Genomic DNA, 13,646 nt, shown 5'->3' on the forward strand with positions numbered 1-13,646 from the left:
TCGTGGAACTAATAAATGATTATAGTCGATCACTTTCCTACACACCAGAAATGAATCATTGGAATTTGAAATTTAAAACACAATACCATTTACAATAGCAGCCCCCAAATTAAATAAATATATAAATAAATAAATCTAACAAAATCTATTTGAAGGAAACTACAAAAATCTGATAACTGAGATCAAAGGAGAACTAAATTAATGGTGAGATAGTCTATGGTCATGAATAGGATTCATTGTCAAGATGTCAGTTCTTCCCTACTCAATCTATAAATTCAATGCAATCCCAATCAAAATCCCAGCAAGGCATTTTATGGATATTGACAAACTGATTCTAAAGTTTATATGAGTCAAAAGATCCAGAATAGCCAACCCAATATTGAAGGAGAAGAACAAACTGGAGAATTGACACTATTCAACTTCAAGTCTTACCACAAATCTATGGTAATCAAGACAGTGGGTATTCATAAAATAACAGACAAATAGATCACTGGAACAGAATAAAGAGCCCAGAAATAAACCCACAAAAATATGATCAACTGATCCTTGACAAAGGAGCAAAGACAATATAATGGATAAAGTGGTTCTTTTCAACAAATGGAACAGGTGCAAAAAAAAAAAAAAAAAAAGAATCTAGACACAGATTTTACACCCTTCCTAGAAATTAACTCAAAATGGATCATATACCCAAGTGTGAAACACAAAACTATAAAACTCCTAGAAGATAGCATAGGAGACCACCAAGATGAACCTGGGTATGGTGATAACTTTTTAGATACAACCCCAAAGTCACAGTCCATGAAAGAAATACTTGGTAAGCTGGACTTCATTAAAGTTAAAAACTTCTGCCCCATGAAAGACAGTCAAGAAGATGAGAAGACAAGCCACAGACTTAGAAAAAATATTTGCAACAGACACATCTGTTATCCAAAAAATACACACACACACACACAAACCCTCTTAAACCTCAACAATAAAAAAATTTAAAACAGCAGGGAAGCTGAACAGATTTCTCACCAAAGAATATATTTACAGATGGCAAAGAAGTAGATTAAGAGATGCTCAACATCATATGTCACCAGGGAACTGCCAATGAAAACAATAAGGTACCACCGCACATCTATCAGAACAGCCAAAATCCAGAGCACCACCACCACCAAACACAGGGAGGATGAGGAGCAGCACTCGCCAACGGTGGGAAGGCAGAATGACCCAGCCACTGTGGAAGGCAGCTTGGCTGTTTCTTACCAAAACAAACATACTCTTACCACAGTATCCAGCAATCATGCTCTTTGATGTCTACCCAAATGAGTTGAAAACTTACACCTATATAAACACCTGTATACAGATTTTTATAGCGGCTTTACTCATAATTGCCTAACCAAAATGTCCTTCAGTAGGTGAATAAATAAACAAGCCAGACAATGGACCATCCAGACAATGAGCTACCAAGCTGTGAAGTTTGGAGGAAACTTGAATGCATATCCCTGAGTGAAGGAAGCCAATCAGCAAAGGCTACGTTTGTACGATTCCAACCGGAGGACATTCTGGAAAATGCAGAACTACGGAGACAGGAAAAGGACCAGGGGGGCCAGGAGCTGGGGAGGAGAGAGGGACAGGGGAGCACGAGGATGTTGAGGGCAGTGAAGCGACTCTGTGGACGCCATAATGGTGGATCCGTCCCTTACACGTTTCTCCAAATCCACACAACGCCCCACACAAGAGTGAACCTCAAGGCCAACTGTGGTCTGCGTGACAGTGACGCGTCAACGTAGGTTCATGGATCGTAACAAACGCACCACTGGTGGGGATGGTGAGAGTAGAGGAGGCTGGGGGTGAGGGGCAGGGTGTGTATGGGAAATCCCTGTACCTTCTGCCCAACTGGACTGTGAACCTAAAAATGCTCTGAGAAAGTGAACAACAAAATACTTATTTGGGTTTTGTAGGCCTAACGCCACGTGGCCCTACACCACGCAGGAAAGCCATTCCCTGTCACCCTCTTCTGCAGGGTGGGGGACAACACCGCCCTAGACACGTGGCCCCACTGACCCTCCTGGCACAGCCCTCCGCGCACGGTGCAGCCTTGGGCCCCACACACACCTTTCTTGCTGCTGGAGCCTGGCTCGCAGGCCTCCCCCTTGATGCTGGGTTTGCCTCCACTGTAGTTCTGCTGGCTCACCACCCACTTGAGGATGCTGGAGGCCACTGTGCGCCGGAAGTCGTCTGAAAGGACAGCAAGGCCTCGCCCCTCTGCCGGCGCTGGGGACCAGGGACCTCGGCCAGCCCCAGCTGTCCTCAGCCTCAGTGCCCCACGGCCTGCAGCGGGCTGGCTTCCTGCCCTCACCGCCTCGAGGGGCCGTTCACTCTGCCCTCAGCCCGCGCCTCCAACCTGGTCCTTCTCCCTCCCGCTCCTCTGCAGATGGGAGTCTAATATACCTCCACCAGCACACCCCTCCCAGCCTCCCTCCTGCTCTCCCCACCCCCACCCAGGGCCAAGCCCAGGGAGGCCACGTGCTTGTCCTTGTCCTGGCTCCCTGTGCCCTCAGCCCTGCACCAGAGGACAGAAGCCCCTTGCAGACACACGAGGACCCTCCCCATCCCAGGAGGCTCTCTGGACCTCCTTGGACATCCTGGCTTCCACGGCTCCCGGTGTGGATGTCCAGAGGGGCCCTGCCACACCCACCTGGCACGGAAGGCAGCTCTGGGTCCCACAGACCCAGGCTTGGGGCTGGCCTGGCTCTGAGTGCTCTTGGGCCAGGAAAGGCGGCCCACATCCCCGTCAGCGAGCCCACGCTCTGAGGCCTGTCTTAGCCAATTCCACTCCCACGCATGCCCTCTGGGAGGTCTGCAGGAAATTCTGGTACCTTCTCACCAAAACCAAACCAAAACCTGCTCCTTGCTCATCTCAGCAGAGGAGGCCCCACCTGCCGGCCAAGCAGTTGCTGCCTCCTTGGAAACATCCGGAACCTGCGCTCCCTTCCCCAGCTCCTCCAGGGCCCGGAGCTTCTCACCTGAGTCTCCTTCCACCAGAACAAATGCCCCTGAGCTTTCCCGCCAACTCCTAGACCCTGTGCCCTGTGGGCACGTGGGCACATGGCCTCCTCCAGCCTGGTCCCCTCAGACCTCCCCCCCTCCGGGTCGCACCAGCACCCCCTCTCTGAGATGCCCCTGCCCACCACCCTCCCCTCCACTGCACTTCTCACCTCCAGCCCCCGTGGACCCTGCCTTGTCCTGCCTGCATCTGTTTGCTCCTGGGAGCCCCGGGGTGGGGTCAGGACATACGGGACAGGTGCTGGTAGATGCCACATCTCCACGGCCCCCAGATCAGGCGCTCAGAAAACACGGTCACCCCAAATGTACACTGCCCACCTGCTCTGACCTTCACTTTCTGTCTCTCTTGGCAGGTCAAACCAGGAATCCTCCCTCGGTCCTCAGGCCAGAGCCCGTGGCCCACAGGTGCTCAGACCTGGGTCCCAGGACCATCCCCACGCTGACCTCCCCCAGAAACCCAATCAGAACCAAGCTGCTGACACGCGGCTCCACAGCCTCCACCAGCCTCCACAGCCTCCACCAGCCTCCCGTGCCTCCTGCTTTGCCGATGCTGCCCATGGAGGTGTCTGGACCAGCCCTCACCCCTCGAAATGGAGCCGAAGCCCCTGGGCCTTGGGACAGGACCAGGCCGTCTGCCATCACCTCCCACCAGTCCCCGGCCCTGCAGTGTAGCCCAGCCCACCTCCCTTCCAAAGGCTCCTGTAGCCCCTCAGCGGGAGGTGGACCACAGAGGGGCCCTGACACCAGGTGCTCTCCGCCCCCGGCCACTGACTTACCCAGGAACTCCTGCTTCTCGCTCTCAGTGCAGAGGCAGTAACAGCGTGGGAAGAAGGAGTCAGGGTTGGCTTGGACATACCATGGCAGGCTCCTCATGTTCACACACAGCCCGATCTCCAGAGACAGCGGCACGTCAGGCCCCCACAGGCCACCTGCTGGTCCCTCAGACCAGCCTGAATGCCCACAGGTCTGGCTGGCAGCACCCGCTCCAAGGGGCTCTTGGAGCAGAACCCCCCCGGCCTCCCTGCCCCTCCTGCCCCCAGCCAGCTGGTTCAAACAAGAGGGTGACCCCTGTGCAGGCCAGGGCCATCTGAGGGCACAGGGTGGTAGGTCCCACCTTTATCTCCCAGGTTCCCTAACTGGTGTTGGGCCCAGGCCCCAGGAAGGAGGGAGCAAGCTTCTGGGCACGCTCACCACGGGCCCCATTTGGGAAAAAGTGCCCGGTGCCCCCTGGGAGAGGCAGTGCCTGCTGGGCACCCTGGTGGCCACGCTACATGGGGGCCTTTGTGGGGAGCCCAGCCCGACTGGGCCCCCTGCAGCTATCGCCCACACCCTGAAGGAGGCCAGCAGCTGAGTCCGGGGGAGGATGCATGAGGCCAGACCCCCACAGGGAGCCCTGGGGTGGTGTGAGCCTCACCCCGACCCCGTGTCATCCTTGCCTGTTGGGGGGATGGTCTCCTTGTTGCCCAGAAGCCCCTCTCCCCAAGCTCTCCCACCCGGGTACAGGCAGGCCTGTCCACCCTGGGCTGACCCCACCCCTGAACCTCAGCCCTCAGAGTCACAGGATGGGGCCGTGGGACCAAAAGGCGGTGAGGACAGGAGGTGCCCCCGCCGCCTGCAAGCAGAAGGCCCTGTGCAGGGGGGAGGTGGCCTGGCTCTCCCGGGGACCCAGGGCCTCTCCAGAGTGCGGAGCTTCTGCGGGACTGTGGTGGCAGCCCCCACCTGCCCTGCCTGAGGTCTGGCCCGCGTACCCAGAGGTGGGACTCAGGGTTAAGGGCACATGGGGCTCTGGGGATGCGAGTGCAGTAGGTGCTGAGGGCCGCTGGACACTGGTAACGGGAAGTGTGGCCTCTGCCCGGGCAGCAGTCATCCTGGGGAGGAGCCCCAAGGTGACCAGTCCATTCGAGGCCCTCCCAAACTCAGCCACTGGACTTGTAGGAGGCAAGGCACTGCCCTGCACCTGCGCGCGCCCACCTCCCCCAAGCCCTCCCTCTCACCTTGGTGGTGAAGGAAGCTGTCCTCCCGTAGTGATTCAGCATCTGGTCACCGCTCAGGCTGTGATAGTCAATGACGTCCCTTTTGATAGTCCAGAGGAAGTACGGCATTTCGTTTTTTACCAACCTGGACTGGCAAGAAAAAGACCCTCATCAATACCCTATATCCAAGGTTCATATCTTTGGATGTTGGGATGTAAGTAAGAGTGAACGAAATCAGACTTTTTCATTCTAGTTAGTTAGCATATATGGTAAAATCGGTTTCAGGTGTAGAATTCAGTGATTCATCACTTCCATGCGACAGGCGGTGCCCCTCAGGAGAGCCCTCCTTAATGCCCATCCCCATCTAGCTGCTCCCCCACCCCCTCCCTCCATCAACCCTGCTTGTTCTCTTTCATTAAGAGTCTTTTATGGTTTGTCTCCCTCTCTTTTTTTTTCTTTCCCCTATGATCATCTGTTTTGCTCCTTAAATTCCACATATCAGTGAGATTATATACTATTGGTCTTTGTCTGACTGACATATTTCACTCAGCATAATCTCCTCCAGTTCCATCCGCATCGATGTAAATGGTGGGTATTCATACTTTCTGGTGGTCGAGTAATATTCCACTGTGTATATGGACCACATCTTCTTTGTCCATTCATCTGTCGATGGACATCGGGGCTCCTTCCACAGTTGGGTATTGGGCTCATTGCTGCTGTGAACATTGGGGTGCAGGTGCCCCTTTGGATCCCTATGTTTGTATCCTTTGGGCAAATACCCAGGAGTGCAGCTGCTGGGTCATAGGGTAGCTCTATTTCTAACTTTTTGAGGACCCTCCATATCATGGAAATCAGGTATTAAATGACACTGGAAGTGTGTGGTCTGTGACTCTCTGGTCCGGGAGGCTGGCAGCGGTGTTCCTTGGGGAGCCACTGTGTGCTGCACTGGGGGAAACCACCCGCATGCGGGGCTTCTGCTCTCAGGAAGCAAGGGCGGGCTCTGCACCACCAGCAGCCCCCGTGTGTGCGGCTGAGTGAGGCCAGGGCTGCCCGCCCCGTGGGTGTCCTTGTGGGGTTCCGGGACATGCCACACGGGGCCATGGGGTGAGTGCACTGCCTCGTGGCCCGGAGACTGTGGGAGCCAGCCTCCTCCCTGCCCCCACTCCTTCAGAGCCAGCGGCCAGGGCCACCGGAGTGCAGGGACCCAGATGCCCTTGGCGGCTGATTTTACAAACAAGAGCACCTGTGTGCTCAAAAATTCTTACCAAAGAGATACAAGGAAAGGAAAACATTTTCCAAAATTCTGACACCTTGAAGACCCTGCGGGGTCATTCTCTCTAGACCAGCATTTGAGGACACACCTACTATTCTGTAACACGGGCTAATCTACCTTGACCCCATGTTAGGGCAGGACTGGGATCCTCCCATCCCGATGCCAACAAGAGTGCCCGGAGGGAGCGGGGAGCTGGCCGCCAACATCACTTCCTAAAACTTATCCCAAATGCCAGACTCAGCCTTCCTTCCTACTCCAGAGCGACATCCACAGCTTCTGTTGTCACTTTCTCCCATTTGTTCAAGTGAGGCATGAACCGTCAGACAAAAGTATGAAGGGCAGCACGCAAGTGCACACACCTACACGGGCACACATGGACGCACACAAGCGCACACAGATGCACACGCAGACACACACAAGTGCACACGGACACATTAGCGCACACAGAGATGCACACGAGCACACGCACGCATGCACGCACACGGGTGCACGCGGGCACACACGAGCGTGCTCACACATACACATGAGTGCAAGCATGCACATGCGTCCAGCAGCTTGGTGTGACCGGCTTTGCCACCCCTCCCCAGGACACGGCCCAGGGAAGGTGACAGTGTGAGGAGGCGTGGGGAGATCGAGGCCCGCCTGGCCCACGGGAGCTCAGGTGTGGGGACCTACCATCACATCATGGATGTCATCTGTCTTCTCCAAAGCCTCTTCTTGGTTTTCTTTGCCTTCAGTACATTTATGTTCTGCAAACACAACCCCCAGAGAGCCGTCAGCCTGTCTGGGCCCGAGCATCTCAGCACGGCCCCCACGCCACATAGCCAGCAGCCTCCACGGCCACGGCGCACTTGCTGACGCCTCAGCAACTCATCTCCAGGGGCCTTTCATCTTCCCGCCCCAGTGTTCACTGCATGGCCCCTCCGCCAGGTGCAGTCCCAGGGTCCGGGACCCCAGGTGTGGGGCGGGACAGACAGCCTTGGGATAAGTGTGGTGGAGAGGGGCGCGGGGAGCAGGACGGTGACAGGAGCTGGCCCCGTGCAGACCCCAGGCCCAAGAAAGTGCAGATGCTCTCTGCAGAGTGGGAGCTGGGCCTTGGGCAGAGTGACCGAGGAGTGACCAGTGGGGACTCCTAGAGGAGAGACAGACAGGGCAGGGCCACTGAAGGATGGTGGCAACTGCCCAGACATGGGAGGAGGAGGCCTGTTGTGGGCATGGACAGGGGGACACCGAGAAGTTGTGGGCATGGACAGGAGGACACTGAGAAGCAACCAGACCAGGCTTTGAAAGCACAGGCCTGGTGTGGGGATACCTGGGGGTAACGGGAGGGCAACGGCCTCTGCCTGCCCAGGGAGACCCCCACGCATGCAGGGGAGGCCCAAGTCACAGGCTCTTCAGGCCAGAACAGCACTCCCCGGAGAGGTGTGACTCACTCTGGCCCTCTGACAAACACGCACACAAGCCTTGCACCAAGAGACAAGACGCCTTCGATACTCTACCAGGCACCCCCGCACTGTCATCGTCTGCATTTGGGACGACCTTGGGCAGAAAGTGGAACTTCTTCTCCACCCAGCCCTTTCTTCGAAGGGTGGCCCGTATCACTGGGTAGTGCCCGTAGATGGAGAAAATCTTCTTTTCCTCAAATTGCAAGAGCATATTTTAAATTAAAGAATGAAAGACAAGGTGGTTAATTGTCTGTGAGGGGAGCCTTCAAGGCAGAGTGAGACAGATTGTGCCAGTGGGTGGGATGACACTCAGGTCCCGCTCCAAGGAAAACACGCAGAAACATCCAAGAACGCACACAGGCACGGAGCAGGGCCCTCCTCTGTGGCGCGTGTTCATTCTTTGTGGGCTTTGCACACGTGGGTGTCACTCCCACGAAGGCTAGGAGGCCCCGCACAACCAGGACCACGGGCGCGTGCCCAGCTCAGGGCAGGTCCTGGTCTGGAAGGTGGGGCTGAGGCCAGAGGCCATGCACTCTAAGGCTTTCTTTTCTCTACAAAGGTGACAGTCTCTCGGGCTGGGGGCGAGGGGACGGGTGCCTGTGGCTCGAGGAGGAGTGAGAGGGAAGAGCCGTTCAACCACCCAAGAAGGGCCAGAGGGACAGGAGTGCCAAGAGCATGAGGCCAGCACCAAGGAAGCTGGGGACTCTGCCCGTGACTGTGGAAATGAACACAGACACTGGGACCAGGCAGGGAGGTGGCAGTGGGTGGTGTGTACCGAGGCCTTCCCAGCTGAGGGATGGGAGACGGGACAGTGACGGTCATGCTGGGCCCTGGGCCCACGCTGCGGAGGTACGGCCTGTGCACCTTCACCTGGCAGGGGACAGAGGGGGACGGCCACACGGCAGGGTCAGCAGTTAGCTCAGTGCCTCACGAGTTTGTGGGGGCAGGCAGGGCAGGAGGGGAATGGCTCAAACTCATGGCGTCCCTAATTAGATGACTTTGAATGAATCAAAAGACAAGACTATACTGGGTGGGCCTGGCCTAATCAGGTGCACCTCTTAAAAAGAGGGTCCAGGGCATCCCTGAAGTTGGAGAGTCAAAGCAGCAGAGACCTTCTCCCCAGTGCCGGCTCTGAAGAAACCAGCTCTACTGGAACAGGGGAACGAATCCTGCCAACCAGCCAACGGGGCCTGGAGGCGGATCTTTGCCCAGCTGAGCCTCCGGATGAGACCCCAGCCCAGCTGATGCCTCATTTCAGCCTCGAGAGATCCTGAGCAGAGGCCCCTGAAGAAGCTGTGAGATAATAAATGTTTAAGCGTTTAAGTAGCTAAGCTCATGGTGGTTTGTTACACAACGTCGGTAGCAGACATATTCTATAGTTCCCACAAGGAGGACCTGCGCCCCACACCCAGGAACACATACAAGAAAGCTTGTGTTGGGCCAGAAGCTGTGAGTTCCAGTTCTAGCACCCACAGGAAAGACCCAGCAGGTCAGAGGACCTCTCTGAGCCTCCTTCTACACAGAAAACCTGTCCAAAGCTGCCCTCGTCCCCCACGGGGCTGTGCACCAGGACAGAGGGATGGGATGAACTTGGCCACAGAGCGGCTGCCACGTGCAGAGACAGGCAGGAAACCTGACCCCCAGCAAGGACGCCCACCTTTTACAGTCAAACTGAACAACTTCAGAAAAGCTGATTATTTTAATCAACAGGATAAAATTCCTCAGGGAACTACAAAAGGAAGAAAAACGGAGTATAAGACTTGTAACGTACAAGAGAGGGGAAATGGAATTTAAAATGTAATCAGTCCACACAGAGCCACAAAATGAGCAGACAGGGCAGACTGAACGAGGGAAGGAGGCAGGGACACACGGGGATGCCCGAGGACCCCAGGGGTGCCGTCATAGATAAACCCACCAAAGGCTCCAGGTAAAAGGTGAAGAGTGCCAGGCTGGATTTCTAAAATCTCAATCTATGATGTTTACAAGAGAAAATCAAAAGCACAAGCGTACAGATAGGTAGAACATAAGAGGATCTAAATATGAGACAAAACAGCCTTTGTGACAAAATAAACCCCTCAAGTAAAGAAAATCATGCCATAATTTACAAAAAGATTCAATTCGCCAGGAAGATGCTTTTGTATGCTCCTAGTAAGAGGGCTATAAATTATATAAAGCAAAATTTGACAACTACAAAGTGAAGGAATCCACACTGATAAAAGGGTATTTAACATGCTTCTCTCAGTCAGTGACAGTCACAGACCAGAGATTTCCATCAGCCTCAAAGACTTGAACAACGCAAATAACCAGCTCTGTCCTGATGTCTATGAGTGGGGTACCCCACATCAACTTTCACATAAACGCACAAAATGCTGGGCGTAAAGCAAGTCTGAACACACTTCAATGGAATAACATTATGCAGATTACATTTTCAACCACATGCAACCAAGCTAGAAATCAGTAACAAAATAAATAGAAAAAAAAAAAACAATCATTTATCCAAAGGATACAAACATAGTGATCCGAAGGGGCACCTGCACCCCAGTGTTCATAGCAGCAATGTCCACAATAGCCAAACTGTGGAAAGAGCCAAGATGTCCATCGACAGATGAATGGATAAAGAAGAGGTGGTATATATATACAATGGAATATTATGCAGCCATCAAAAAAATGAAATCTTGCCACTTGCAAAGACATGGATGGAGCTAAAGGGTATTATGCTAAGTGAAATAAGTCAACCAGAGAAAAACAATTATCATCTGATTTCATTCTTATGTGGAGTTTAAGAAACAAAACAGAGGAGCATAAAGGAAGGGAGGGAAAAATAAGACAGAATCAGAGAGGGAGAAAAACCGTAAGAGACTCAACCATGGGAAACAAACTGAGGGTTGCTGGAGGGGAGAGAGGGGACGGGGTAACTGGGTGATGGGCATTAAGAAGGGCACGCGATGTAATGAGCACTGGGTGTTATATGCAGCTGACGAATCACTAAATTCTACCCCTGAAACTAACGATACAGTATATGTTAATTAAATTGAATTTAAATAAAAAGTAAAAAATTAATAATAAAATAAAATGAGAAAATCTTGTATACATGAAAAAAATAGGAAAAAAACCCAGAAGTATAGACAAGAACTCTACTTTTAAGTAACCCACAATCAATGAAAAGTAGTAATATGAATTATAAAATACTTTGAACTACATCTCAACTAAAGTACTATAAAAATAAAAGCTTGTGAAAGCAGCTAACGAATGCTTAGAGGGATGCTTATAGCCCTAAATGTTCACCTGTTTTTAGGCTTCAGTAGAAAACCTGAGAATTAACGAGCTGGTATGGCTCGTTGGTATGAAATCCCAGAGAGCACACACAGCCACCAGGATCAGGCAGGTGACACGCTCCCGCTCTCCAGGGCAGGACTGCTGGAGACAGCGCACCTGGTGCATCCAGCCCGTCCCATGGCGACCGGGGTTCACGACCCGTGCTCTGCAGGTGCACAAAGAGCCTCAGGAGCATGTCCCCGTGGATGATGCGCTGGACTTCCCGAGCCCTTCTCGCCCAGCCTTCTGAGCGAGGGCCGGCAACGCAGGGCAAAGCCGGAGAATACCACCTTTCCCCAGCAAAGGCTCCTGGTGGGGACAGGAGCCGGACCCTGCTGCCCCGTAAACAACAGGACATACCCCCGCTCCCCTCCCCCTGGGACCCAGCGCTGGGGTCCAGGGCCAACCCAGGCTGGCGGACTGAGGGCAGCTGGGAGCTCAGCACTCAAAGGCAACCCACTCGCTCTCCAAATTCCAAAATAAGTTTCCACGTTTAAAAAGTGCCCCCCCCACCTTGGGGTGCCTGGCTGGCTCAGTCTGAATAGCGCGGGACTCTTGATCTCCGAGTCATGAGTTCGAGCCCCACGTGGGGTGAAGAAATTACGGAAATAAATAAAACTTTAAAAAAGTACACCCCCCAGCCCCAAAAGACATTTACCTTGATGGCCTTTTCTGTTAATTGTCTTGCTATTTTGTATCTGTCTAATTTGGGGGAAGAAGTCAAGTCTTGGGAAATTTCTTGTTTTAATTCTGCAGAAGAGAAACAGACATCCAGGCTAAGGTAAAAGTGCATGGGGGATGCTTAGAAAGGAAGTCCAGCCCACCCGCACCCCATCACCTTCCGCCCAGCCCACCTCCAGCCCTCAGACCCTCCTCCTGCAAGCCCTAAGCCCCCTCCCCAGGCTGCGCCATCCCCTGGCCATGTCCTCTCTCTGCCCCCCGCCCACCTCCCCTGCAGCTCTGGCTTGGGCACCCTCTCTCCTTGCTGTGCTCCCCACCCACTTTGTGGCCATACCACGCCATGACCACCCCCCTCAGGCTCTGTCAGGGCCAGCCCTCCCCGCTCTTTCCCCTGACTATGGCGACCAGACTGCCAGCAGCACACACCTTAAAAATTAAAATGAAAACCCTCCTCTCTGTACCCCACACCTCTCCACACTCCTGCCTTCCACCTCTCTCCACACCCCTGTCTGCTGGACTCCACCGTGGACACCACTCATGCTGAAGTCATACATACGCAAGCCGATCCCTTGTCACTCCCTTAGGCCCTGGTTCCTGGGAGCACCGGACACTTGGCTGGCCAGCCCTGCTCCCCTTGGCCCCCCCTTCTCCTCCTCACTGCAGCCCTTTTTCTCTCTCTATGCCCTAACCTTGGAAGTGCCCAAGCTGGATCTCAGACTCCATGCTTCCTGTCCACACCCACTCACTGGAATTTTCAATTCCACCATGCCCAGACTCCTGGAACGTACACCTTCCACCCACACCGCCAGACCTCCTGACACCTCCAGGACCCCTGATGCCTGGATGTCCAGGGAACATCGCAGGCAGGACAGGCCAGCAGCAGACACCCCTCCACCCGCCCGCTGTCTTCCTCCCCCTGTGGGCCCCAGAGACCCACAACTGCACAGCCAATCAATACAGACAGAAGCAGCAAAGCCCTTCAGTGGGGATGGTGTTCTGACAACTGCATGTTCACATGCAGAAAACAAATCGAACCCCAGCTGACAACACATAACAGTTCATCTGACGTGGACCCCTGGCCTCCATGTGAAAGCTAGACACACAAAGCTTCTGGCAGAAAGCACAGACGTGGATCAGGCAAAAAGCACCAGCAAAGTTGGCAAAATGACATGTTCTGCTCTGTTAAGAAAAGGAAAATGTAAAGCACCGACTGAGAAAAAAATATTCTCAATGTAAATGTCCCATGAAGCCCAGCACAGAAGGAATCACAGTGAGTGGTTTCATCCATGTGGGGTCCATGGGGACAAAAACCAGAACAGAGAGAGGGTGGGAGGGGCTGGGGGGCACAAGGACACGGCCCCCGGCACCCCCGGTCCGAGAGCATGGCCTTAGAGCGAGCAAAGCCAGCGTTAGCAGAATGACGGGACAAGACACGGAAGCCACAGACATGAGCCGTGCATGTGGGGCTGCCAGGAACCGAGCAAGCCACGAGTTGAAGGAATTGAGATGGAAAGTACCGCATATTTCTTAGCTAAACGATAATTAAAATACCGAATATCAAATCTTTGGGCTGTAGTTAAGTTGTATTTATAAAGAGATTTTTAGCTGTAGATGCATATATTTGAAAATAGCAGAGGCTAAAAACAGTGAGTTAAGCATCCGTCGCAAGATGTTAGAAAGAACGGTAAATTTAAACCCGAAGAAATACAAGAAAATTAACAGAAAGGAGACATTGATGAAATATTTTTAAAAATCCAATAGAGGATTAGTCAAGCCAAAGGTTTATGACTAACAAAATTAATAAACAATTAGTGAGACCAACTAATAAAAAAGAGAAGAAGCATAAAAATGTCATTTAAAACCTTCCCATCAGGGCGCCTGGGTGGCTCAGTTGGTTAAGCGACTGCC

The 13,646-nt window shown here is 53.3% G+C and overlaps 1 protein-coding gene across 1 annotated transcript in view; it reads right to left on the reverse strand.

The window, feature by feature from the left end:
* The window catches only part of TTLL8 (tubulin tyrosine ligase like 8), a 33,909-nt gene that overhangs the window by 16,005 nt on the left and 4,258 nt on the right, over positions 1 to 13,646 (reverse strand). Inside the window, exons 2-7 of the mRNA XM_081819017.1 lie at positions 11,716 to 11,807; positions 7,837 to 7,935; positions 6,973 to 7,077; positions 5,046 to 5,174; positions 3,828 to 3,942; positions 2,101 to 2,223 (exon numbers count right to left, since the gene is read on the reverse strand). Coding sequence (XP_081675143.1) covers positions 2,101 to 2,223; positions 3,828 to 3,942; positions 5,046 to 5,174; positions 6,973 to 7,077; positions 7,837 to 7,935; positions 11,716 to 11,807 — 663 coding nt within the window. The remainder of the gene's footprint in view (positions 1 to 2,100; positions 2,224 to 3,827; positions 3,943 to 5,045; positions 5,175 to 6,972; positions 7,078 to 7,836; positions 7,936 to 11,715; positions 11,808 to 13,646) is intronic.

This window comes from Leptonychotes weddellii, chromosome 5 (genome assembly GCF_054177405.1).
Source record: "Leptonychotes weddellii isolate Sample4059 chromosome 5, ASM5417740v2, whole genome shotgun sequence".
NCBI lineage: Eukaryota > Metazoa > Chordata > Mammalia > Carnivora > Phocidae > Leptonychotes > Leptonychotes weddellii.